The sequence below is a fragment of the Galeopterus variegatus genome, unplaced genomic scaffold (genome assembly GCF_000696425.1).
Source record: "Galeopterus variegatus unplaced genomic scaffold, G_variegatus-3.0.2 Scaffold3010, whole genome shotgun sequence".
NCBI classification, from domain to species: domain Eukaryota; kingdom Metazoa; phylum Chordata; class Mammalia; order Dermoptera; family Cynocephalidae; genus Galeopterus; species Galeopterus variegatus.
In genome coordinates this window covers 40,243-66,252 of record NW_007729121.1, presented here as the reverse complement: position 1 = coordinate 66,252, position 26,010 = coordinate 40,243, and the positions used below count along the sequence as shown (strand labels likewise).

Sequence of the window (26,010 nt, the reverse complement as noted above, 5' to 3'; positions counted from 1 at the left end):
AAGGTCTGGGATTTGATCCCTGTACTGGCTAGCCACAAAAAAATAAAAATAAAAAATCAGGGAGAATCTAGGCTACTTGAGTATGTCTGTTTATATTTTCGTATTTGTGTTTTGTCTTATCTATTTTAGTGTCTCCCCTCCTCCCATTTGTTTTTACATTCAGCACTTTGGAATTAGAATGACTTACCAGTTGAACAAGATTCTTTGACAATATTTTGCAACTCTTAAGTATGAATATGTGAATATAATAATTTATTTATATACTGTTTCAGGAACAGGGTTGGGCCAAATTATTGGGAAATACGCTAACACCCTGCAGCATTTTGCTTATAGTTGCCAAAAGGCCGGCATTGTGAAAACAGTTCACACCTCCCTGTATCCCAGTATTGCAGTGGTGTTTCATCAGCTGCATGTTGCCCCTCAGCATCTCATTAAGTTGGAAGCAGAGAACATTTTCAGTCTGCAGTTCTCTTTCTCAATTAAATTAGATATTCTGTGTTCCAAATCCCTCATTATTAACAGAATGTATATTGAAAACAGTTTAAGATGTGATTTTTTTTTTCTGTTTTCCAGAATAATTTAAAGTATGTCATTTAAATCCAGAAACAGAAATATATTGTCTAGGGCGTGCTTTGTCTTGGGTTACACACTGAAGTTTAAATAGTTTAAAACTTACAATTAATACACTGTTTGAGTGCTTAGAAATGGCATCTGCTTTAGTAATGTTCTAGTTTCCTCTTCTGTAAATTGGAGCAATTGCTAACTCGTAGAGGATATATAATCTCTATAAAGGACATGGTGCACTTAAAATATTTGCCATGATGTCAGGCACTTAGTCATCGATCAATTATTATATATTTTTTCTCTTTCTCCTCTTGGTTATGTTCTTTGAGAAGGAAATTAATATATAAAAGCATTCAGAAAATGAAAATATCCCATGATTAGGCTAACTCTGTAACATTTTGCTATAAAGCTTTTGATTCTTTGTTTCATGTTTGTATTCCTATATGCTAGGTAGAATTTGGATCTTGGGTTTTTGTTTTTGATTTTTCACATGAAGTATAAATTTAGAAATCTGTTTCCCTTGGACTAGTTTTTTTATTTAATGTTCATTCTTTTTTGGTGGGGAAGGTGTTGGTGGCTGACCGGTACAAGGATCTAACTCTGGATCTTGGTGTTATCAGTACCATGGTCTAACTAACTGTGTTAACCGGCCAGCCCCTTTTCATTCTTTTTAATACAAAATTTCAAGCATATATAAAAGCCAAAAGAATATAAAATGAACCCTTCATGTACCTATCACTCAATTTCAATAATTACCAAATCTAGTTACTCTTGTGCCTGGGTAAATCTTGAATGCAACTTTTCTTTATCTTGACTGCTCAGGGTCTGCGTCAGTTCTGGCAGGACACTGGGCAGATTTGTTGCTCATCTCTTTTACTGACCTGTAAATTAAAATGTACTAAAACATTGTATGTTACTCATTTTGGGGAGAGGGGAGTAGCTGGCTGGTATGGGGATCTGAACCTGTGACCTCAGTGTTATAAGGCTGTGCTCCAACCAACTGAGCTAAGCAGCCAGCCCATATTGTTACTCATTGACTTCTGACGTGTCACTACATAATTTACTTGTCACTACATAATTTCTAGCATTTTTCAAAAAGAAATGGCCTTGAGAATTTGTTTTAAAAATTTCAAAAATTGAAGGACTAAGAAGAACAATAGGGAAATTATTATCAGATTTAGTAGAAATTCCCATTTACTCTGTCCATTAACTTTGTTTTTAGCTTTTTATTAGCTACATTTGATTATGTATTTTTGAGATACCCTTGTTCATTTGGAAGTAAGCTATATATAAATATGACTTTTGACATTAATCACTTGTCTTAGGTGGCCTGTTTGCAAAAAGGACTTCTAGTGTTCTCTCACTTGCCCTTAATGTTGGGAACAGAGGAAAGTTTCTGTAGGACTCTGACAACATGTGTCTTAAAGAAATATTTTTATATTTCTTTATGTATAACTACATGTTCTTGGCTTTCTTAAATATCATCAGTGTCTTTTCTTGCTTTTTGTATTTAACAACTTAAATGTCATCTTGTCCGAGATTAATGTATTTTCAATTTGGAGAGGCAGAGAGAGAGAGAAAGAGAGACTTCAGATGTTTAAAATTTAGAACAAAAATATTCTGGTGATGACCAAATTTTAAGGTATTTCTGCAGTGGACAAAATTTGACTTAGGGTACCAACTATAGCCTTTCAGTATGGATCTAAGATTGTTTCTACTCTTCTTTCCTGGCTGTTAGAATTGGAAATGTTTTTATCTCTCTTTAAAAAAAAATATTTTATGTACTGGTATATTAGCTTTCAAAGATAAAACATATCTCTTTGGCCAGCCAGGCACGTAGGCTGCTTGTCAGGTTCTTGGACCAGCTTAATGGGCGCTTTAGCCTAAGTGAGAGCCTGGCTTGTAATTCTTCATAAGTGACTTCTTCAGCTGTGTGTTTATTCACATTTACCTCCTGCTTCTTATATAAGATGCTATTATTTGTATAAGTTGCTGCATCTACTTGCAAGAACAATATTGGAAAGCATTGAGATGCTTATTTTTGTTAAAAGCTCGTAATCCAATAGCTATTTAGAATATCTTATTTAAGAGATAGGTTTAATACTCTGTAGTCCCTCCCCCCTTAACCACGATTTTGCTGTCCCATGGTTTCAGTTACCTGCAGTCAGGAGGTCAGTAGTAACCTAATGCTATGTCACGATGTCTGTGTCATTCCCCTCACTTCATCTCATCATGTAGGCACTTTATTGTCTCACATTATCACAAGACAGAAGGTGAGTACAATGGGGTAGGATGTTTTGAGAAAGAGAGAGACCATGTTCACATAACTTTTATTACAGTATATTGTTATAATTGTTATATTTTATTATTATTTATCTCTTACTGTCCCTAACTTATAAGTTAAATTTCATCATAGACATGTACTCATATGTATAGGAAAATATATAATATATGTAGGCTTTGGTACTATCTGTGGTTTTTTAAGCATCCTCAGGGGGTCTTGGATAAGGGGGAACATTGTAGGAAAATATATAATATATGTAGGTTTTGGTACTATCTGTGGTTTTTTAAGCATCCTCAGGGGGTCTTGGATAAGGGGGAACATTGTGTTGAATTTTCCTTTGAGTGAATTCTGACCTTAACCAGAAATATTCATTTGGTATTTATCAGACACTTACCGTGCTGCCACAGTGTTGGCCACTGTTGAGAGAATACCAAAATGAATCATGGGCATATTGTCCTTCCTTCAAGGAGTGTACTGTGTATTTATTCTAAGAAGGCAGGATGGCATATCAGTGGAATAGGGTTAGAAGGAAAGTGATCAGCGATCAGGTAAGGTGATCAGATTAAAGTGGAAGATGAAGTGGTAGGAGGAAATCTTCTTTGGTCTGTGTGTGGAGATTGAAGGGGGATCATGGAGGAGATATTAGTGAACCAGCATTTGAGCTGGGCCTTTCCCTTGGGTTTTGTTCAGTTGGAAGAAATGTAAAGCTAGTAAAGTAGCTTATGTTTAAAAAGGGGGCTAATTTTTAATTTTTTGTTATTTTTTATATCTGTTAAGAGTCATAAAAAAGAGGGCTAATTGGAGGGGGCGGGGGATTTCTTAGACTCCAGAGGCATACACCGAGACTCATAGGAGTTAGGGGTCACCAGGCAGCCCCTGTCTGATCCTGTCTTGTTTGTCTGTCTGTCTCTGTCGTTCATCTTAGCTTCTCTCTGCACATCTTCCTATTTTCCTCCCCTAGATCAGCTGTTTTGGCCACATGCCCCCTTTGCGTTCACCAGGGGGTCTTGACATGTGCCACCTCTGGCTCTGACTTACCCTGACTTCCAGTCGAGAACCTGTATGTGTTAGTTCAAAACTGTTGAGGAAGAGATGAGATTTACAGTTTGCTTTCCTCTGGCTCTAATCAGCTACAGGGATGGAGTTTCAGAGTTAAAATACGGTCACTAATGAGTCCTCCTTCAGAGGACTGTGCATTGGAGCATCACAAGGAGGGGTTGGCCGCCTTCTGGTAGCCTTAAAGCCAAAGATAATGAACCTGGAGCACCATGGGGAGGCTGCACTGTGCCAAAGTATGTTTCCTGCCTTCAAGAAAGTGCCTTTTCACTGGGAAGGCAGTGACAGATACATGCTTAACACACTGTGATAAATACCGTAAAGTGTTCCCTAAGTGGGAGAGAGGGGTTGACATTATTTTACACTGTGAATGGGGGAGGTTTGTCCGTGTTGGTGGGAACCCTAATGGGCTTGGGCATTTGAAGTGTGTTGTAAGAGATCTTAGGGAAGAGTGTGTTTGGAACACGGTGTTGTATTTATACAACAACTGCTCTGTGTAGCTGGTAATTTAGGAAGAGTTATAGGAATTGAAGACAGTTTACTTGTCTAGTGACTGACACAGGCCTGGATTTGCTTCTGCTTTATTTTAAGTATATATTAATATAGCTGTAGTTATCCAAAGGCTTTTTTTTTTAGTAATTAAGAAAATACTCATAGTTGGTTTTCCCATAAACATTTTAGAGAAGAAAGGGGCCATGAGAGTTGGAATTTGCTAATGTTTGTTGTATTATGTACGATACATATACTCGTATGTGGTGGAGAACACATGCAAATTAAATAGCTTACAGAACTCAAATATCTTTATTTCCTATGTTAAGATTTGAGGTGCCGCAAAGAAAATATTAAACATTGAGGTGATGCTTGTAATTAATTATTGGGAAAAGTCAGGAACTTATCTAGCCATGAAGACATTTCTGTGTCTAAATATTTTAATTTTTATTCTTGTCTAAGACTATGCTATTTTTTCAGCATAAAAATGCTTATTTGTCTCTGGACATATACTGGAGCTACTTAAAAACTTAGGCATAAGATTGGGAATTTTTGTCAAAACCTTAATGTTTCTTTTGTTTTTTGTTTTGTTGTTTGCTTTCTGAATTGGAGGTTGCTTGTGCATGGGGTAATCATTTTATCTGAGTCTTGCTGTACTTCAGAAAAAATTTTGTCACATTGATTATTGATGTTTTCCCCCCTTTCAATAAACCTCTTGAGTTTAAAATAGCACAATTGTATTATCTTGGGCAAATCCAAATTAATAACTCCTTACCTCTGAATAAAAGTGATGGAATCAGGTTGAAGTTACTGCTTCCATTTTAGTGGTTAGGGCGGTAGACCAACTATGCTTGGGCTTTATATGGCTCAAATTTTATAATCTCTGCGTTCATCTGCATACTCATTGTCAGCATTACAAGAGAGATGCTGAAGCACAGGAAAAAAGCACATATCTCTAGATTTTGTGTGGGAACTAGAAATAAATTCTGTGTTTGGCTGATCACTCTGTGAAGCTCCAGTAATCTTTAGGGAGAAACCTATCTTCACCGATTTTAATTTGTCAATTTGCAACTCTACTTGCTTGGAAATCGTCAACCTAATAAGTTACTGCTCTGTTTCACCAGATAGTATCATTAAGAATCCGGGGATGGTATGCAACCAACATGGAAAGAGATCCTTTCCTCCTCCTAATCAATTTGTACCCTACAATTTGTTGGTTTTAAATTGAACAGAAGGAAACGAGATGTGACTGCTTGCTACAGGGTTTATAGAAAACTGACAACTCCTGAGAAAATTCTCAGCAGGGTATAATATATCTGTGAAGTGGTAGCTAGAACCCCTTTAGAAAAATTCAGTAACTCACAATTTACTGCACATAAAGTCGTGTCCCTTAGGGCGAACTCTCTGGTGTCATGGAGTTGGTGACTCATGAGTGCTGTACCTTTGTGATATAATAAACAAGTGAAGGTGGTGGGATGATTATATTCCTATACAAAAAGAGCCACTTCACCTTTCATTATATAGAAAAAAGCCATGGGAATATTAAATTTTTTAGTGGCATTTTCAAGTACAGCGTTTTCTGTTACCTGAAATGCATGTATCGAGGTGTTAAGATACTTAAGAACAAAATAAAATAAGGGGGAGGTAGCTGTATTCATTTGGAGCTAGGTTACTGGCAGTGTTTTGAAGCTTAACTTTCTCAACACCCACCCCAGGATTCCAAAAGTATTTAGATACCCTTTTTTGTGTGTTCTAGCCTATGCATCTACCAATGAATTTATCCCACATGGCTATACTGATTGATGCCTTATTTTTTAATTTTTATTTTTTAAATATATTTTACTTTTTAGAGTAGTTTTAGGTTCACAGCAAAATTGAGAGGAAGGTGCAGAGATTTCTCGTAATTCCCTGCCCCCCACATGTACAGCTTCCCCCACCATCAACATACCCCCTCATAGTGGTACATTTGTTAAAATAGATGAACCTACATTGACCCATTGTTATCACCCAAACTCCATAGTTTACATGAGGGTTTTCTCTTGGTGTTGCATGTTCTTTGGGTTTGGACAAATGTATGATGACATGTATCCACCACTGTAGTGTCATACAGAATAGTTTCACTGCCCTAAAAGTCCTCTGTGCTCCATTTGCTTATCTCCCACTCCTCCACCCCCAATCCCTGGCAGCCACTGGTCTTTTTAATGTCTCTATAGATTTGCCTTTTCCAGAATGTCATAGAGTGGGATCCATACAGTATATAGCCTTTTTAGATTGGCTTCTTTCCCTTAGCAATATGCTTTTAAGTTTCCTCCTCCTCTTTTCGTGGCTTAATAGCTCATCTCTTTTAGCATGGCATTGAATAATATTCCGTTGTCTAGATGTACCCTGTAGTTTATTTATCCATTCTCTTCCTTATTTTTTAACTCATTTTTTCCTGGGGCCAGGACTGAGGTGATGTGAATGAGACACTCAGCAATCAAGATAAATAATATTTTAATGCAATATTTCAAGAAATCAAAACTAATGCAGAAAAATTCACAAGGAACAAATTATCAACATGTTAAATCAAGACAGGATCACACCGAGCCCTCTGAATGTCAATGACAATCATAAGCAGAATTTCCTGTATGGGTAACTCACACTAATGTGCTAAGGACATTGTCTTGCTCTGAAACCTGGTTCTCCCCCAGAGGCACTGCTTCTCCTGTAGGCATCTCAGGAAGAAGTTCTTCTCTCACAATCCTCACAGCATTGTGCCCCCAGAGGTGGGAGGTCCTCCTTCCTCCTCACTTTCACTTCCAGACCTCTCTCCTCTCTACAACACCTCCACCCCAGCTGTGAAGTACTAGCTCTCAGACTAGGTCACTGCTGTCCTCTGCCTGTTGGAGTCACCTGTAGACCCCTTTCCACCTCGATGGCATTCTCTCTCAATCTTTGAAGATTTTGGCTCCTGGCTTTCTGCCATCCGATATAACTGTTCTTTTCATGATTCTTAAGTGACTTTAATATTGATCTTGATGATCCTTCCAATGTTCCAGTTTCTCAGTTCCAGGATATTCGTTCATCCAGTGATCTTCATTATTCTTCATCAGCCATTTCTTCTGATGGTCATATCTTATTCCTTGCAACTACCAATAACTACAACTCTCCAAAGTGTGAATTTCAGTTCTCTGCCTCTCCAAGCACTATTTTTTACCACCTTACTTTGTCTGGTACCTCGACGCCAGAAATTCTTCAGCCCACTTCAGAGCACACGCTTCATAGATCCTATCACCTTTTAACTATGTATAAATCTTTTCACGTTCTCACTTTTGCCACTTCAGATTTCATGGCCCATCATTATATCCATTCCCTTACCTATGCCCTCAATTCCCTCTTTTCATTGTTGTTTATCGGACAAAACAGCAATCCCAGTGAAATGCAAGATTTATGCAAGGGAAAGCCCATTTTAGATACACATTTTTGTGTTTATATTTTTCTTTCAAGTCTCTATTTGTTATTAATAAATAGAAGTGGCTTGGTATTTCACAAAGATATTTTAGTTGATTGAGTTCACATTTCATTCCAAGTGCTCAGTAAACACCGTGATTTACTAAGAATGGTAATCAAAGGGCGGTAGGTAGGTGAGGGAGGAGAATTCATGAGTGCAGTTCTTTATCTAAATGACATCCTGAATAACTTCTTGGTAAGTTATTCAGATGTAAATTACTTTGAATAACGAGAAGGAATTTTATATATAAAGCTTGCTATGTGTCATATCCTGGATGTAAAATGTTTGTCTAATTAATGAAATATAGGGGGAGGTTGAATTTAAGTAAAAATAATATGGCCAGATGTATCTACTATAACATTTATTTAGGACTTTACAAGAATATCATCCCTACACTAGTTCATTTTGCATCGAAAATGACCGCATGCTTATGAGAATCTACCTTTTCCCCCTCTTGTTTTTATTTTATCGCCCCTGGAAAAATAATATTTAAAGTCTGAATGGGTACAATAGAATAAAAATCACATTGCTTAATGGTTTGAATGGAATGACTAGATACTTGTCACTTGCACGGAATTGTTTACACTGAATTTCTTGAACTTGGTCACAGTTGGAGGTTGATTCTTTGGGGATGTCAATACCTTATAAATACTGGTGGGGTTCATCAGGTACTTGTACATGCCAGCTCCTGCCTCAAGTGACAGTCGACTTTTTTGTGTGCTTTCCCAGGTCTACCCTGAGCTGCAGATCACCAATGTGGTGGAAGCCAACCAGCCAGTGACCATCCAGAACTGGTGTAAGCGGGGCCGCAAGCAGTGCAAGACTCATGCCCACATTGTGATTCCCTACCGCTGCCTAGGTGAGCCCACCAGCATGTAGCTGGCATTGACCAGCCTGGCCTTTGGGGATGAAAAAGAAAGATGCCCTCATTAGGTCAAATATGCACTTTTCCTTCAACATATTGCCACTCTGCCTTGTACCATGTTTTGGACTATTAAGGTGGTGTTCTGTGCTCTGACAGTACAGGAGCAGTATTTCTGAGGTCCCTGCCTCAGAATGAATTTACCCAGGATGTTTATAAAAATTACAGATTCCTGGGCCAATCTCAGGACTGTTGAATGAAAGTGACTGGTGGTGAGAATAAGTAAGATAAGGCTTGGGAATCCTTATCTTACCAAATTCCGTAGATGATTATCATGTACACTAATTGTCTAGCCTGGTGGAATTGGAGCCTTCTGTGTTTCTTCACACAGACTTAATAGAAGAAAGAACCTAATGTGAAGAAGCCCCAGCATTTTGCTAATTTCTTAGAAATTTAATAGGGCAACAACCAGCTCTCTTCCTATTTGGTAATTGTTGGGGAATTTGGAGTTGGGGAATTTTGGGTTTTCCTCTTCCTCCAGTTTGATCACTAATGTTTAATATGTTTCTCTCACCAACTTCAAATTTAACTTTTTATTTTTAAAACTGTGGTTTTATGTGGCTTTATGCTTTTTTCCTCTGGAAACTTTGTCATACTCCATATTTAATCTGACTTGGTGCTTAGTATCTTCCTACTTGATAACTTTTATGTAACCAGACATTGTGGAAATCAGCAGCCTTTGATCTTATAGTTTTCTTGCATCTCTCTGGAAACTTTGTCATACTCCATATTTAATCTGACTTGGTGCTTAGTATCTTCCTACTTGATACTTTTATGTAACCAGACATTGTGGAAATCAGCAGCCTTTGATCTTATAGTTTTCTTGCATCTAGATGTTTTCCTCAAGCTTATTCATCACTAGGAAGGTTGTAAGTAAGGACACAGAAATCTGTATATGGGGACTCTGGACAAATATTGATATACATACTGAGAACTTCTTGTAAAGGCTAAAAGGAATTTTTGAAAGAAAGTCCCAGCAGCAAATGTAGAAAGTAAGGATAACTACCCAAAATTCTGGAGATCTGTTTAATATTTTGTAAAAGAAAAGAATTTCATAAGAGCATACTGATTAGTGTCCATGCATGTGCATAATTTGAGACATAAATAGAAAACACTGGGCATTAGAACAGAGATTTCATCTGGTGGATTTACTACTCAAAATGTAATTGATGAACACAGTGTGGAAAAGCAGATTCTTAAAACATTTGATAACTCAAGAGTTTCCTTGTTCCACCTTATTCCTCCTTCCGAAATTCTTTACAAGGTCTCTAACTCTTCTCTTTCTGATTGGTCAAGAAGTGAGGATTAAGATGGAAATAAGTAGCATTTAAATACTAGATACAAAACTCTGACTTCAAGAAAATATAGAGGTCAGCTGTCTCCAGAAACTATGTATTTCAAACTAACTTGATTATTACCCCCAAAGATAATCCACAGAGAACATGCCATTTAGTACAGATAAGAAGCAGATCATGCATCAGTTAATTAGGTGGGCCAGACCTTGTTAATGATTTGTTTCTTTTGGTTCTCACTTGCCTATTCTATGAAATGTTTCAAATACATTTTCTTTAGGATATAAGCTCGATGAGAATAAGTAATAGGTCTTTGCATGAGTGTTATTGCATAGAACACCTGATAAGATGCACAAAACCATGGTTGTGTTTCAGAAGTGATTTTATGTTTAAAGGCCATTTTACTTAGATCTTCCTGCTTCATAATTCTATTCAGAATTGTTTACATTAGAATTGACCGAATGATGAAATCCACGTTGAAATTGAAATTTACTACCTAGTGCTACTAGTTGTGGCAAATATCCTTTGACTCTAAATTGTATCCTCTCTGCCACCCAGTCCCCCTGTTCCTGCTCCCTGAACCTCCCCATCTCTAAAAAGCTCTACTCCTTATGGCAAGAATGAATTGAAACTCCAAGTGGAAAAACATTGCAGCAAGGAGTAAAAGATGTATAAAATGTCCTCAGATCCAAATACGAAGTCAGCAGTTTTTTATCATAATATTATGATTATACAGAGACTGTGAAAATACTTGTTTTTATTGTGATAAATTGCATTATGCACCATTTAGGGAAGCTACAGCTTAAGGAATGTTGTTTTTACTGTTTAATCTCGTCTAGCAAATACCTTGTTTTGATAGTAAAGTTAATGACCTGTCCTCACCTTATATTTTTAACCATTATGGAAAGAGAACCACTTCAAAATGTATCATTGCACTGACGAATACTTACAGCGCCCTGACACAGAGAGGAGAGATGGGCAAGGAGAAATGGATAGAAGCCCATAAAATGATTCTTTCTCTGAAAGGCCATGTGAAAGGGTGGGAAGGAGTTGATTCCTGCCAAGGCTTTGCCATCAGCAAGTACCAGATTTTTCTTTCATCCTTTGAACAGATTCTTGGCTCCTTTGATGTGGACGTGTGTAATTCAGGAAGATGGGTCACTTGTAACATGTTTAACAAATTTCCTAGTTCTAGTTTGTATCTGACAGGAAAGGAGCATGTTGACACTAACTGTTCTTGTCTCTGAATGGGACTAGATTATCATTAAAATTTCCCGTAAGTACTTTGCTTGCTTGAGTCTTTTATCGTATTTTCTTATTTTATGAGTTCCCAGTCTTTTTCCTAATGTGATAAGTAGCGCATACATTGTCTCCTACTTTGCTATCGAGCTTAGATTAGAATTAAGGAATGTAGGTATTGCTTGGTTTTTAGGTAGTGACAAATTTTGCAAAAGTCTCAAACAAAAAATATTGTATAGGGTGTACAAAATAATGCCAATGAGTATGTCTTTTAATTCAGGAAAATGGTGTGTCTTATAATTCAGGAAAAAGGAATTAAAAAACATGGTTGTACATATAACTCATGTACATTTTATTTTTACTAATAATGCATAGTCCCAATAAGTTTAACATTGTTTTTTCCTACTTTCTTCCTTTTCTTTTCCCTGTCCCTTTTGTTTCTTTCTTTTTTCCTCCCTTCTCTGTCTTCCTTTTCCCCTCAGTTTCTTAATCTCTTATCCATAGCAATATCCAGCCCTTTGTAATTGCCGAGGATGCATTGAAATATTTCCTCTGTGAGGCGCAGGCAGTTTTGGTTCTATTAACCTCATTTCACAGGCACGTATTTGGAGAGACTGTATCTCTTGCTGTAACCCACACAGCTAATAAGTGGTAGAATCAGGTCAAGAGTCTTGATTCTCAATCCAGTATTCCTTAGAGTATATAAAAATTTGTGTTAGAGCAATATCCACCTGACTTACAAAATCAAATCATAGAGGAAAGGCTGTGAATTAGAAGCAAAAAATAACACTTTCTTTCAAAACTCAAAACAGATGTGTTGATAACACAGACAACTGTGACCCTGGTACAGGATAAATCCCCATGTGATAATGTTTACTCTGCTTTATAGTAATAATAGGTCACGTTCTTACATATTATTTGCTGCTTGAACAAAAAATTAACTACTTAGCATTAACATAAGTACTCTCTAAAATCTGACTGTGTCCAAATGTATCCTTTAGCCGAAAGAGATTATTTTTACTGAAGTTAATTCTCATGAAGACACTACCTGGAAAACAAAGTGAGATTGCCTTAAACATTAAGCAAACTAAAATTCAAAGCAAAGCTTGAAGAGGGAAAAGTGCTGGTTATGTCTGGCATGCAACCTTCCTAACCTCTCTATCAGATGAAGGATCCAGTGTTGCACTGGGTTATTTTTCTCTAAACCATGTGTCTGCCTTGGACATACTTTCTGGGTAGTACCTGGCATTCCTTGTCTAGGTTGGGAAAGTGTGTCACGTTGCTGTTGCCACTAGTTCTTCCCGTGGAGTGGATAATTTGTCTTGAGAGTGAGTTGGCTTTCTCATTTCACTCTTTGCTTTTGATAGTACTTCTGGAACCAGAGGGTAAGATCTGTCTTACACTTAATCATATGAACATTTAATTAATTACGCACACGGGATTCAAACACATCATTATCACTCAGGGAAAATATTTTCTTTGCAACTGCTTTCCAAGTCTCCATGGTTGTATAGATCCACCCTTGAAACTGGCACTCCTCTGCGCTTGTCTCTGATCAGCAAAGGCAAGGTACATTGCATAAGATAAATTGCTGTTGACTTATGGGGCAAAGTCAGGTTAATAGCTTAATCCAAAAGAAGAATTAGAAGTCAAAGAACTCCATCCTAAAATGTTGTTCTGTTTCATTTTATAATCAAGACTTTTCAAACATGTAAGTAGTAACGATCAGGAATCTATTCAGATATGGTTAGATGAGAAATTAAAGGTATTTAATTCATCTTGATTTTGGATTCTGTTATTTTAATAAAATTTAGGAAAAGCATGCCTTGCTTTCTAGGAGGCTGCCTGTTTGTGAATTATCTATGGCTATCTTAATCTTCTTTAGTATGAAAAGGATAAACTTGGATCTCTGCCAGATATTGTGCCAGGGTGGTTCTTTGGATTTATGCAAAACAACAATTCTCTTGAGACACATCAGACAACAGAACAATATTCAAGAATGGGGGGAGAGGATAGAAGAACATTTTTACTGTAGACTTTGGGTTCTTGTAAATGCCCCCCAGCACAGTAATCCAGTGGATAGAGAGTTGGTGCCCATGGATCCTCTAGCACCCACCAGCCTGTGCCCTGTAGATCTGCCAGTTATGAAGTCCTGGGAGAGGCATGTGCTGGGGCTGCACATGCACTATTGTGAGAACAATACTTAATGAGCCTAGCCTCCACACACAAGAAGTGTGCAAATTCTTGAATTGCCTACATCATGATCTCACAAGGAATGGCCAGAATGCCTGGGATTTTCTTCATCAGGGAAAGCTGATCAGCCATCCTTGGAGAGACAGCAGACTCCTTTTTATGTGGTCTTCCCCATGGGAACTTTGAATGCTCCAAATTAATCATGCTCGAAAACTTGTACTGTATATATTGTTTGAATCTCAACTAAGTAAAAGAACATGGCACGGAAAAGAAGTCTTACCAGTGTTTGTTTCTGAACAGTGGGATTACAGGTGATTTTTATTTTGTTTTAGCTTTTTTTCCTGTTAATTTGTATCATAAATGAATAGCTTTTGGCATCAGCAAAAGATCAACTATGAAATCAGTACATAAAATTTTGTATCTATCACCAAGTGGTTATGGTAGAAAAAAGTCAAAAGACTTGAAAAGACACACAGAATGATTGTTAATTTGTTTTATCTATTAGTAGTTATGCCTGATGAACTTTATACAGTATTTGCTGTTAAGCCCTATAAGCGTGTTATTTTAGTGTTTTCTTAGAACACAGAATTTATCTTCCTGTGTAGATCCTAGGTAATAGGTGAAAGAAAGAAACTGAAGTTTATTTGACATAATGCTGTTCCAAGGCTTCGTAGTCATTAGTTTGAAAAGTGAATAGTGAGGTTAATGGACATCTCATTATGTTTAATTTCTTTCAGATGCTGCTTTTAGATTGTTTTAGATTGTTTCCATATATAGAAAGATAGAGACAGACACAGGCACTGGCATTCACAGAAGTAAGAAAAAAAAGTCACATGTAACTTAAATTTCACAAGGTCACTGTTGGGAAAATGGAACAATTTGGTCAGGCTCCCCTAGCCTCAGGGCCAGATAGGGGCAGTTCTGTAAACATTGTGTGTGTGTGTGTGGGTGGAGTGAGTGCACCCGCACGGCGCCACTTTGGCTGGTGTTTACTGCCTCCGGCTCCCACCCTGCATGCCCATGTTTTTCCAGACCTGCAGCTTCCAAGGACAGTGTGGCTGGTTACCTAGCTCATAGACCTGTGTGGAGGAGTCTGGTGACCCAGTCTGGCGTGTGAAGGGTTTGTGACCCAGTCTGTGAATGGGCTTGAGGGGTCTGGGAGTTCCAAACCCAGCCCTAGCTCAACCATAAGCCCAGTCAGTGCAGGATTACCGGCAGGTAAAAGAGCCCGACAGCTAGCGTGATCGCCTAGCTTTACAACTGGCATCACGAACAGGATTAAGAGCTAGACAGTTGGCGCTGTGAGCAGGATTCCAGACATTAGCCTCGCAGTAGTCCTTGTCATAGCCAGACAGTCACAGTCACAATTTTCAGCTGTTTTCACCTACTTTATATAGAATAAACAAAAATGCTTTTAAATTTAGTAACATATCAACTGAACACAGAAGATTTCTGTTATTTCGAGTTATTTATTTCTCTGTGTATTTGGGATCAGCACGGTCATATCCAGACCTAGTGGTCTGCAACATTAACTTTTCTTTGCCAGCCAGTAATCAGCTGCTTCTGCTTTACATCTGCATAATCAGTCTTTAGATAATTTCCAAAGCATTTCAACGTGCTATTTTATTTACATGTAAAGCGATGTTTCCAACTAACATCAAGCTGTGTCTTTTGTTCTGGAATTTTCTCTTTTTCCTGAGGTAAATGATGACAAATGATTATGAAGGGGAACCAAGAAAGAAAAGTGATTTTCATTAAAGTTCTCTTTTTTAGTTTAGCAAATTCTGAGCACGTGTTTTAGGTGCTTTCCATTCCTTTTGTCATTAGAGCCTACTTCTTATGTTATTTCTGAAAACAAATAACAAATGAAATTGTCTTGATTTTAGTTTTTTTTTTTTTTAACTGTTCAAGCCAATAAATAACTTTCCAAATGGCTATCGTAGAAAATACAACTTATGTATGACAAAACTAATACACGATTTTGGGATTTAGGGCTTCATATTTTATGCCATGAGAATAATTATAACCAGAAAAAGAATATAAAATATAAGGAAACATTTAGAGTGGTAGAGACAATTATTATTATTGTTCTTGCAGTACAGAGTGTCTTAAATCCAACATAAAAGTAGCACTAACTGAATTAACTTAGGCCTTTGCCAAGAAATCCAAGTTTTCATTATGTTTTAATTAGTGAACTACATTAAAATGAGTTATATAAATACTATGTAAAATACATTAGACATGTGTTTGTTACTATAATAAATTAAAGGAAACTTTTGGTGTATTCCTTCCCTAGGAAAAGAACTAAGAAATGCTTTTTTATGGACTTGAAATTTTTCAGTTTTAATATTGTGAATTAGGTGCAGCATATCTTTATAATATTTCCAAATAGTGCCCATTAAAACATAACTGTTTTTTCCTTATTATGAAGGGAAGAGTTAATTATATCAAGAATGCTGAAATGAAGTTAAGGAAAATATTTTTCCTAAAGTATTTTAATATACTTTTAAAAAGTTATTTGATGTTTGATGAATGAATTGACTAAAAAGCATTGAGGAAAGAAGTATACTTTTTTACAGTTACACAAAAAAGCATCATGAACGTAAGAAATGGCATAAAGATGACAGTGATTCTAAAGCCTGAGTTAAGATGTATTTCAATTTCATTATCAAACGGTGTTATGAAATGTTTGAATTTGAACACTTGATACAGAAAGCTCCCAATATTTGTTTTACTATACAGACTAGGGATAAATTCTCTTATTTTTATTATTATTTTTTATCATGTTGGTCACTGAATGGCTTCATTAAATGTTCTCTCTCTTCCAATCGCTTGATAAATTTCACCTCTTGCTGGTAACCATCCCAGGAGTATCTCTCTTTTTCCTGTCACTGAGTTGCAGTTTGGCTTTGAAACCTGATGGTGAAGGGAAGTCCCAAGGCAGCATCTGTGCAGCAGTCTGGAGAGCAGCTAGTCCAGATTGGAGGAGAAGAAGAGGGTCCCAAGAGGGAGGTCTCCAGGAACAAGGCATTACCTGAGTTACAGGACTTGCCTGTACCTAGCGTGGTTTTAGAGTTCTGTGGGAGAGTTTGGGGAAGATGCAGTACTGATAGATGCATAGAAAATGAAGCAGATTTAAAAATGGGGTATGTAGTCACTGTGGAAAAAGAAAACCTAAAAGTTAAAAAAACCCATAAAAAATTGTAAGATACAAGGATAAAAAATACATCGTTCAGGTCTGAGTAATTTTGGCATAGTCATGATACGTGATTAAACTATACTGGTAGGAGGATGAGAAAGGAAGGGGGTAGTTTCAAGTGTCAAATTTCATCTTCCAAGTTGGGAAGACCTAGAGTGGAAAAATCAAGAAAATATCTATGTAAGCACAGAGTTTAGAAATGGGGGGGAAATAGCAGAAGAGACTGCTAAATGAGGTGGCAGCGAATGATTTTTATTACTTTCCACTGCTATGAGGAAATTCTTACTGTACTGATGGCAAGAAGAAGTTGTGTTTAGGGCTTCTAGGCATTTTCTTTTAAATCTAGAGACTTTTTTTTTAAGATTAAAAGTTGCATGTCAGATTTCTGTTAAAAGTGTTCTTATTTAGCTGTCTAACTTTGAGTTGGATAAAGCCAAACTGATGTAGTAGAGCTGAGTTTGTTGTATACTATATATTGGCTTTACAAATGCTTGCTTTTTCTTGGGTGTAACTTGTTATACATATAAAATTACTTTTATGCCCATTTTACAGGATTTGGGGCAAATTTTCCTTATTTAAGATGTTGTAGAGGTTTGTAGTTGAGGTTGTTTTTACTCTGGAAACATGTCGATCTCTTCTAATTTAGTGACAGATGTTTGCTCCGGGATCTCGAACTCAGTATGATCAAAACTAGACTCATCTGCCCCGGAATGTTCTCTCCTAACCACAAATCTGTTTAAACTTCTAATCCTAATTAATAATCCACTTTATGACCAGATGTTATGAGCTTTTTTATGTAAGTAAGATGAGGAATTGCTGTAAGAGTAGGAGGTAGGGAGGTGGTAGTGTGAGCTGGAGCATATGGTAAAAGCTTCTTAAAAGAGGGTGGAGCCAAGATATGATCCTGAGGGATATATAGAGAAAATGAAGAGGTGTGAATTAAAAAACATGGATGGGAATGTTCCAGGGACAATAGTTTGTGTTGGTAATGTGGGGATAGAAAATTAGAATAGAACTAAAGTGGTTGATTATTTAAATTTGGAACAGTGTGGAAGTCACATTTTTAATTTGGAAAGACATTAAATCATTAGATTATCTTTTTTATCTGATATCCAGAAAAACATCTGAACATTCAGTGTAGTTTCATTTGTATTGTGCATGTCGTTAATATGCTAAAATCACTTCTACGATACACACTTTTTTAGTCTTCATTATACTGTGCATCAGGACAAATCTTTTTATTATGTCAGTTCTTTTAGTAGGTGATGGAATTGGATTAGAGAAAAAACTGATTATACTCTGGAGTAATATTTTTATAACCTATGGTATATCCTGGTGATACAGATCCTCATCGTCTTCGAATTTTAATAGCAAACTCATAAAAGGGTAATATGTTGGGAGAAAGTATTATACTCAGTGGATCGGAGGGCCTGATGAGGGGAAAGAATATTATTAGAGCTTCATTGGGAATAAATAAATAGTGGTTGGTACTGAAGATGATGAACTGTTTCCTGAAATGCCTGTAAGTTTGGAATTTTTTCTTTGTTTGAAATGTAATCTCCTCGATAATTGGGACTTTTGTTTTTTTATTGTAATAGCCCCAGAGCTTCAAACATGTCATGGATCATAGTGCATACTTAGTAAATGTATACTGAATGAATGAATTGAGGATTGAGCTGAATGGTGGAAAAAGGAAGGAAAGGGAAACAAAGGGATAATCTTCTCAACACTAGGAAGGCAGAGGGTGTGGAGCAGCAATTTAACATGCCTAAAAGAATTTCTAAGATTGCAGTAAATGTCATTTACTTCACTTATGCTAGTATTGATCAATGGGAGAAGGGCAGTTGTAGTTAACAACCAAGAATCTCAGATCAGGAAGAAACCAAGTGTCTCTGGAACTTGATAAAAAAAACATTAAACTCTACAAAATAGGGTCAAACCTATCCTACACACATCTAGGTAAAAGTCAGTGTATACCAGATGCATTTGTGTTTAGAGATAAAACATACCATTAGATTAGTTTATGATAGTTTCATTGTCCTTAGCTTCTAAAACTGATGAAAAACAGAAACCCACTTTAAATATTACTCACAATGGTAATGGATTTTAGAAACTTCAGATTCTTATCTTGTACCTTGAAAGTTAGGATACTGTTCATGAATGCTAAATATTAATCCCTATCATCATTCTTCAGTGCCTTTATTAAATGATTAGATGACTGTGGTGTTTTAGTAGGTACTTGATGTAGATGCAGGTATTCCCTTTCTGAAGGTTTAAACATTTTTATGCCATTAGAAATTTGAGGCTGTTATTGATTTATTGATTAGGTACATGTTATTTTCATGACTGTTACCCAGCCTGAGTTCCCCCAAATCTTTCCCTTCAGTGTTAACTGCTTGCCAGAATATGGTACAACTTTTTAAAAATTTGCATTTTAAAGGCTTGGATGTCTCACCAGAGTCCCCCTATTCATTGGATAGTATCTGTCAGCTGGGAAGATAATTAATGTCTCAGGGTTGCTGGGTTCCTGTGAATGTCTCTAACCCTTGCTTTATTGAAAGCTTAGAACTCATCGCAAGTCAGAGGCTTACTATATTCTCTAAGCATATTTAATATTAATAGGCTCATGTTCAGTATGCCAATAAAGTTATCCTGTGTTTTACCACTTAAATTCTTTGAGCTTAGTTTTCTTTTTCCACCTTTATTCTCATCTTAAGTTTTTAGTCAAATTTCTTGGTTGAGTCTAAATTCCTAGTTACCGTTGCATATATTCTCTTTAGCAGGTTCTTGAACCTCATTGTATCTCATCTTTTACTTCATAAAGACTTTTGGCCTCCTGACTCTTTATTTATTTTCACATACCAGTAATGTTTAGCCTTTTCTTACCTTTCCTATATATCAAAGACCCCTGGGCCCGCACTCCAGGCACTTGACCCCCATGTCTTCTAACTCCACCCTTGCCCCTTCCACTCACAGCCATGCTTCTTGACACAGGCACCACAAGTTCCTGTGTCATCTTCCTAACCTCTGACTCCCTCCACAGTCAGCTGTCGTCACCCATCCACTCCTTCAGCTCCAGTTGAATGAGCTCTTTGCTGTCCTTCACGTTGTTGTATCCGCAGGCTGCTTTTCTGTGTTTAACCTCCTAATGCTATTGAATCCTATTGAAGGTTGCCTTCTCCTTACACTGTTATCATGTTGCTGTGTCTGTTCTTCTTTCTGCTGAACCCCATTCTCCTTCTCAGGCTCATTTTTTTGCAGCCCACTTGAGAAATTCTAAATATTCGTGTTTTATAAGAGTCCCCCTAGGTTGTTCATTTGCTCACAGTACACATACTTGCTGGGAGACCTCATCATGCAGTGCTTTCCCAAAGGCCTGCATCAGTGATTCCTGAATCATTATGTCCATGCCAGGCCGCATAATATTTACTGGTCCTTTTCCTGTGGATGCCCCACCAAAAGTTCAGACTCAGTGTCACCCCTGGAGTATCACCTCTTAGCTTACTTGGACATTTTATCTAAGATGTATACCAGTTCCTTTATAAATCATAAATTCAGGCTTAGGTTAGAAAGAGAACACATGAGCAGGGGATGTGCCCGTTGTACCATTTTTCTCTGTTTTATTGTCAAGTAGCATTTGGGATAAAAAATCTTTTTTAGGCAAAAGATAAGATTGTCTTCAGCTTTTATTAAATTCTCCTGGTGCCTTGATTTCATGCATAGAATTAATTAAATTTCAATGAGTTTAATGTAGAAACCCTGCTATGGATGACAGAATAAACCTCATACTGGGCTATCAACAGAATCCAATATTTTTGTTTTTGTTGTTGCTTCATTTGTTTTGTTTTACTTTTTCTGCAGGTTAACGACAACTGGTATGCAAGAATAAAAGGAAGCAAGCTTATATCCCTAGGAAATAGTCATATATCCACTTTTAACTTTTTTTTAAAGAACTGAGTATATATAAGGGGTCTTCAAAAAGTTAAGGAAAAGATTTGTATTATTTTTAATTCCATTTTTCCACAAACTTTTTGAAGTACCCTCGTATAATTAAGCATAACCGTCTCTTACAATTTGCCTTTGAAAGCATTTTAGATACTTTAACTGAAATATAAGTTTTCTTACAAAATATCTCCCCCCCCCCTTTTTTTACACAAATGTGGTCTTAGTGTTGGAATTATCATCTTACACCTGAGAATACTTTACAGTTGCACTAAAATTTATAGTTGGAAAGAAGAGAATTAAATCATCTGAAAGCAAAACATGGAAAACTGACCTAATGTAGGAATATCAATTAAACTGCTGGCTAAATAAGTAAAGAATGACAGTATGGTCTTAAAATCCAGGAGAACACACATATTACCTATTATTTGTTGTTATAGTTGGTGAATGTTCATTTGCATATGAGAATTGTTATCAAAGATGTCTTTTGTACTTACTTGGTTTAACAAGTGTCTTTTCAATCAATCAGCTCTGTTTTCCCAAAGAAAAGGCCTACTGTATATGGCCCTAAAAGTATGCATTTTCCACCCATTTAAAGAATTAGGCAGATCCCTCATTATATAGGAACTTAAAAGGTAAGGCTTGGAGATATCCAGACAGTTTGAATATAAACCGAAAATGAAATGGACATCTAGAATTATCGTGTGATGGCATGAGTGGGAAGGGGGTCAGGCCAAGAGAGGGAACTGACCTTTTTCTTTCTTGTGGTTGACCTTGAGTACACACGCCATTTAACCATTAAAAGGGTCACCTTAAGCTTAGATAATGGAGCTCCTCCTGTTAAGTTCATTGTTGTTAGCAAGTCTGCCTTTGGCCTTGAAAATGGTATATCGCTTATACTTTTCTCAGAAGATTGTGATGTCCAAATATTCTTACCAAAATCAAAGTCTTTTCTCAGCATTTTTCCAAAACCACATTTCCAGGTTAAAACAACTCGGATCCTAACTATAATTTTCCTTTAATGTACGTTTTAGTCATCTTTATAATTTTATTTTATTTTATTTTTAAATTAATCTTTATAATTTTAAATGGAAGGCACAAACTATAATATTCAGAATGAGGGCAACCCCCTGTAATTATAAGTCTTAATCACAGTTTTCTCATTTCTTAATGTTAAATACAAAACAGGAGATTTGCCTTCTTCAAACACTTTTTGTGTGCCTTCTGTGTGTGATAGAGCCTTACTTTGAAAAACTATTTAAGGCTTAGTTTGATTTCAGGGCTGAGCTTCTACTTGCCTGGAATGCTTGCTTTTCAACATATTTGCTCCCTGGAGACATAAACCGAAGATGGAGTTTTCATGTGACTTTGGTTTGTTGACCTGGAAGATGTTTGAGGTAATGGAATGGGCTTTGGCACTTTTCCACCACTTTCTGGTTGAGTAGGGCCGGGAAGAGAAGGCAGGGCTGACTGTGCAGACAGGAAGACTTAGGTTGAAGATGTTTGAAGCCTGACTGCAACTTTACTTGATGCCTTGCTTTATTGCTTAAGAGAATTTTAAACTGCTGCACTCATAAATGTGCAGCAGCTTGTGATGACGCATATTTAAATGATTTTGCATCTAAACAAATGAATTCACTCTTTGCCTGGAGTGTAAAATTTGAATGACACTTGGGCTCTGTCTGAAAGGAACAGCCATTTTCATTATAAAATTTAGTCAAGCAGAAAAGTAGCAAAGGGAGCAAAAATTTTCGTTTACATCTATGACTGCAATAGTAGTGATAAAAGAAAATTACTAGGTTGAAGGAATAGCCTTGTTCTTATTCTGCTATATGACACAGGATTTTGTCAACTTGGAAATATTTTTATATTTATGTTATTGGGGAAGACTGATCAAAAGCCTCAAATTATACATATTCTTTAACCTTAGTTTTTTTTAGGTTTTGTTTTTGTTTTGTTTTTTTAATAATCTATAAACAGATTCCAGTATCCCTTTATTCTTAAAATTTATTATTGATTAGTTATAAAGACTTAAATGTTAGCCTTACTTCCACTGTCACAGAGATTCACAATACTTCTTAGCTTTCACTTGTTCGTATAAGCAGGTATAGACAGATAACTCAGTTGCCATCATAAACCACTGGATGACAGAAATGGATCAGAATTCTCCAGGGAAATTTTCTACTAAAAAACAGTTGGTGATCTACTTTTTGGAAGCTTTTATAGTTATTTCCCGCCCAAACCCTCTTCCTTAAAAGTCCAGAAATTCTATTATTACAGCTCTCTGAGGAGTGATAAGCCCTAGAGCAAATTGATTTACAATAATGAAACTAAGCCTTGTTTATAAATCTGAGTGGCAATTTCTAAGTCTACAATAGAGTGCTAATAGAAAGAGAGATTCTAATTTACCTGAGGATCTATCCCCATTGAAAACCATGTTATTTTAAAAATGGGACTCAAGGGCCGGCCCGTGGCTCACTCGGGAGAGTGTGGTGCTGATAACACCAAGGCCACGGGTTCGGATCCCTATATATGCATGGCCGGTTCTCTCACTGGCTGAGCATGGTGCTGACAACACCAAGTCAAGTGTTAAGATCCCCTTACCGGTCATCTTTTAAAAAAAAAAAAAAATGCGACTCAAAAGAGATATGAGTAATTTCTAAAAGATATTTTTACTGAAGAGCTAGAATTATGTGTAGTTATATAATTTTTCTGTTAGATACTGTTTTCCTTATTCTTAGATAGTTTTGCCAGTACAGTGACAAAATTTTAATCTTTTTTTTTCTGTGCTTTAACAGAGCTTTGGAAATTTCTAGCAATGTTCTGATACTTGGTAAAAGGTTGTGCCAATTCCAAGTACTATATCCTGTTTACTTCCTGGCTGGCTCTTTTGTTAAGTGCAATGACATCTTTTTTTCATTCTCTTCTTTCTTTACTTTATCTACTTTGTTTTAGTGTATAATATAAATTCATGTTTTCTGGGAGATTTTGATTTAGAAAACCCTAGAAATAGCAGCATTTGTTTCTCTGATTGTTAAATTACATTGTCTCCTAAAGCTAGACCTTTCTAGTCTGGACTATATGCAGGAATATTTAGAAGGGGTAATTAATAAGCTATCGAGGAGCATAGTATGGTAGTTGGGTGTTGGGAATCTTGCACTTAGGAGAGAGAGCCTACACCAAATAAGTCTGAGCATCACAGACCTATGGTTGGGAGTTGGTTTTACACAAGTGATGCATAAATTTGCTGAGGGTCCCTGACCAGACTGACAAGGCCGTGAGATAAGGCAGTGCAACCTCCTCTGATGACCCTAGGACAGATGAAGTTTCCAGGGACTGAGGGTCATGAGGATTCCATTCTAGTAGATGCAAGGGAGAGGAAGTACTGGAAGGATGAGTTTCTGGTTACGGAATGGTTTACTGGAGTGCAGTATCAGAGTGTGGCATGATCTGAGGTCTAGCATTGGAGTATGGATAGTTTGAGTGGAATAGAAGTACAGTCCCATGGGGATAGGGACATGAATCCATGATAATACCTGTTGAAAGAGTAGAAACAGGACTGTGGGAAAGGAGACTTGGGTTCTACCACCAAATAGAATTTGTTTGGTAGGAGCCACCATGTTGGGCTCCCCCAAGATATTCAGTGTTGGTTCTGTTCTCTTTTCTTGCATCCACATAAGAGATTTTGGCCCAGTGAGGAATTGCTTATTGTTCTCTGGGTACAGTTACGGGATTTCCTAGTCAGTTGGGCACTTGGTTCTAGTACACTAGCTAAAAGCAGTATCCTCCAAGTGGAAGTGTCCAGCAAGTGAAAGGTCAGAATTGAAAGAGGAGAGGAGATGTTGAATCCTTGGGCATGGATGATATATCTGAGTAAGAAAGTAAAAAGAGCAGAGAGTAGAGGACAGAGTTTTACTTTATAATCCGAATTATTAAAAGGTGAACCAGTGAGAGGAAAAGAATGATTTGCTAAAGATAGAAAATGTAGAACAGGCACTGTTTGGAGAATGATTTGCTTAAGATAGAAAATGGAGAACAGGCGCTGTTTGGATTGGTGGAAGCTGTCCAAATTTAAAGAAGAAAGTTATGATGGTACAGCAATCAGGGAACCTGAGGGCCAAGAAGAGACAACAGCATATGTTGCTGTTGACCTTGAAAGGACAGTTGCAAACCTCAGGTTGTTGGAGCAAGGCCAGCTGGTAATAGGTTGGAAGGAGCAAGTCAGGGTCTTAAGAGTAACAGTCCACAACTCCCTTGAGAAGTTTATCTGTGAAAGTGCCTCTTCCTGTCTTGATTATACCCTATCTCACACGTGGGTTTTTGGGTATAGTATATGGAAAAATCATACTTTGTATTTTTACCTCCCTGTGTAATTTAAGGTTTGGGTAATAACTGGTGGTTCTCTTGCGTCAGTGTATATCAGCCTGGTTGGTATTTTGTTAGCAATTACGTGGCTTTTTTAAAGCCACATATATGACACTAATTAATAGCATCTTTAAAATCTATCAGGCTTTGAGTTTTTTGGTAAGACAGAAAGGAAGGAAAGTGTTAGGAGAAAGCAGCCAGTGAGGATACTTGTATTTTCAAGAAACAAAATAGAACATTGAGGAGAACATCCCTATAGTGTCTGCTTTTCATCTCTTGGGATATACAGGCCTGAACTAAGCTAAAAGTAGGTTCAGGTCTGTGGAAACCTTACTTCAGTTTCCACATATTTTAATCACATATCCATAAATACAAATTATAGTATTAGATTTGCAAACAGAAAAATGAGGGACGAAAGGGCAGTTTGCTGGTAAATAGGGTTAATGGTAGTAACAAATAGAATCCTAGTGCTATAACTCTCAGTGACTAAAATGTATGGTATTATGGTAGCATATAGAATAAAACTGAGAATATCATCTCAGCGTATTCAAACTTATGATTTATGGTTTCTCTGCCTAGGCCTGTATCTTTGGCTTCCAATTTTCTCTCATAACCTCAACCTGTCCACATTTCAACCTAAGACTCCTCAAAATATATTCCTAATCTCTAAAATCTGACACTAAATCTGTACTGCCAAATAATGGTCACTAGCCACATGTGGCTCTTGGGCACTTGAGACATGGCCAGTCTAAACTGTGTAAGTGTAAAAGACATACCAGATATCAAAGAGTTATTGTGGGGGGGGGGGTGTAGAATGTCTTAGTAATAGTTTTTTACATTGATTGAATGTTGAAATCTAGGAAATACTGAGTTAAATATAGTGTATTACTAAAATTAATTTTGTTTCTTTTTACTTTTTATTTTATTATTATTATTTTTTTTTTGTCTTTTTTGTGACCGGTAAGGGTGATCGCA

The 26,010-nt window shown here is 36.9% G+C and overlaps 1 protein-coding gene across 1 annotated transcript in view; it reads left to right on the top strand.

Moving 5' to 3' along the window:
• Nucleotides 1-26,010, top strand: part of LOC103599563 (amyloid beta A4 protein-like) — a gene marked incomplete at its 3' end in the record, with an annotated part of 107,125 nt that overhangs the window by 67,876 nt on the left and 13,239 nt on the right. Inside the window, exon 3 of the mRNA XM_008583712.1 lies at nucleotides 8,613-8,742. Coding sequence (XP_008581934.1) covers nucleotides 8,613-8,742 — 130 coding nt within the window. The remainder of the gene's footprint in view (nucleotides 1-8,612; nucleotides 8,743-26,010) is intronic.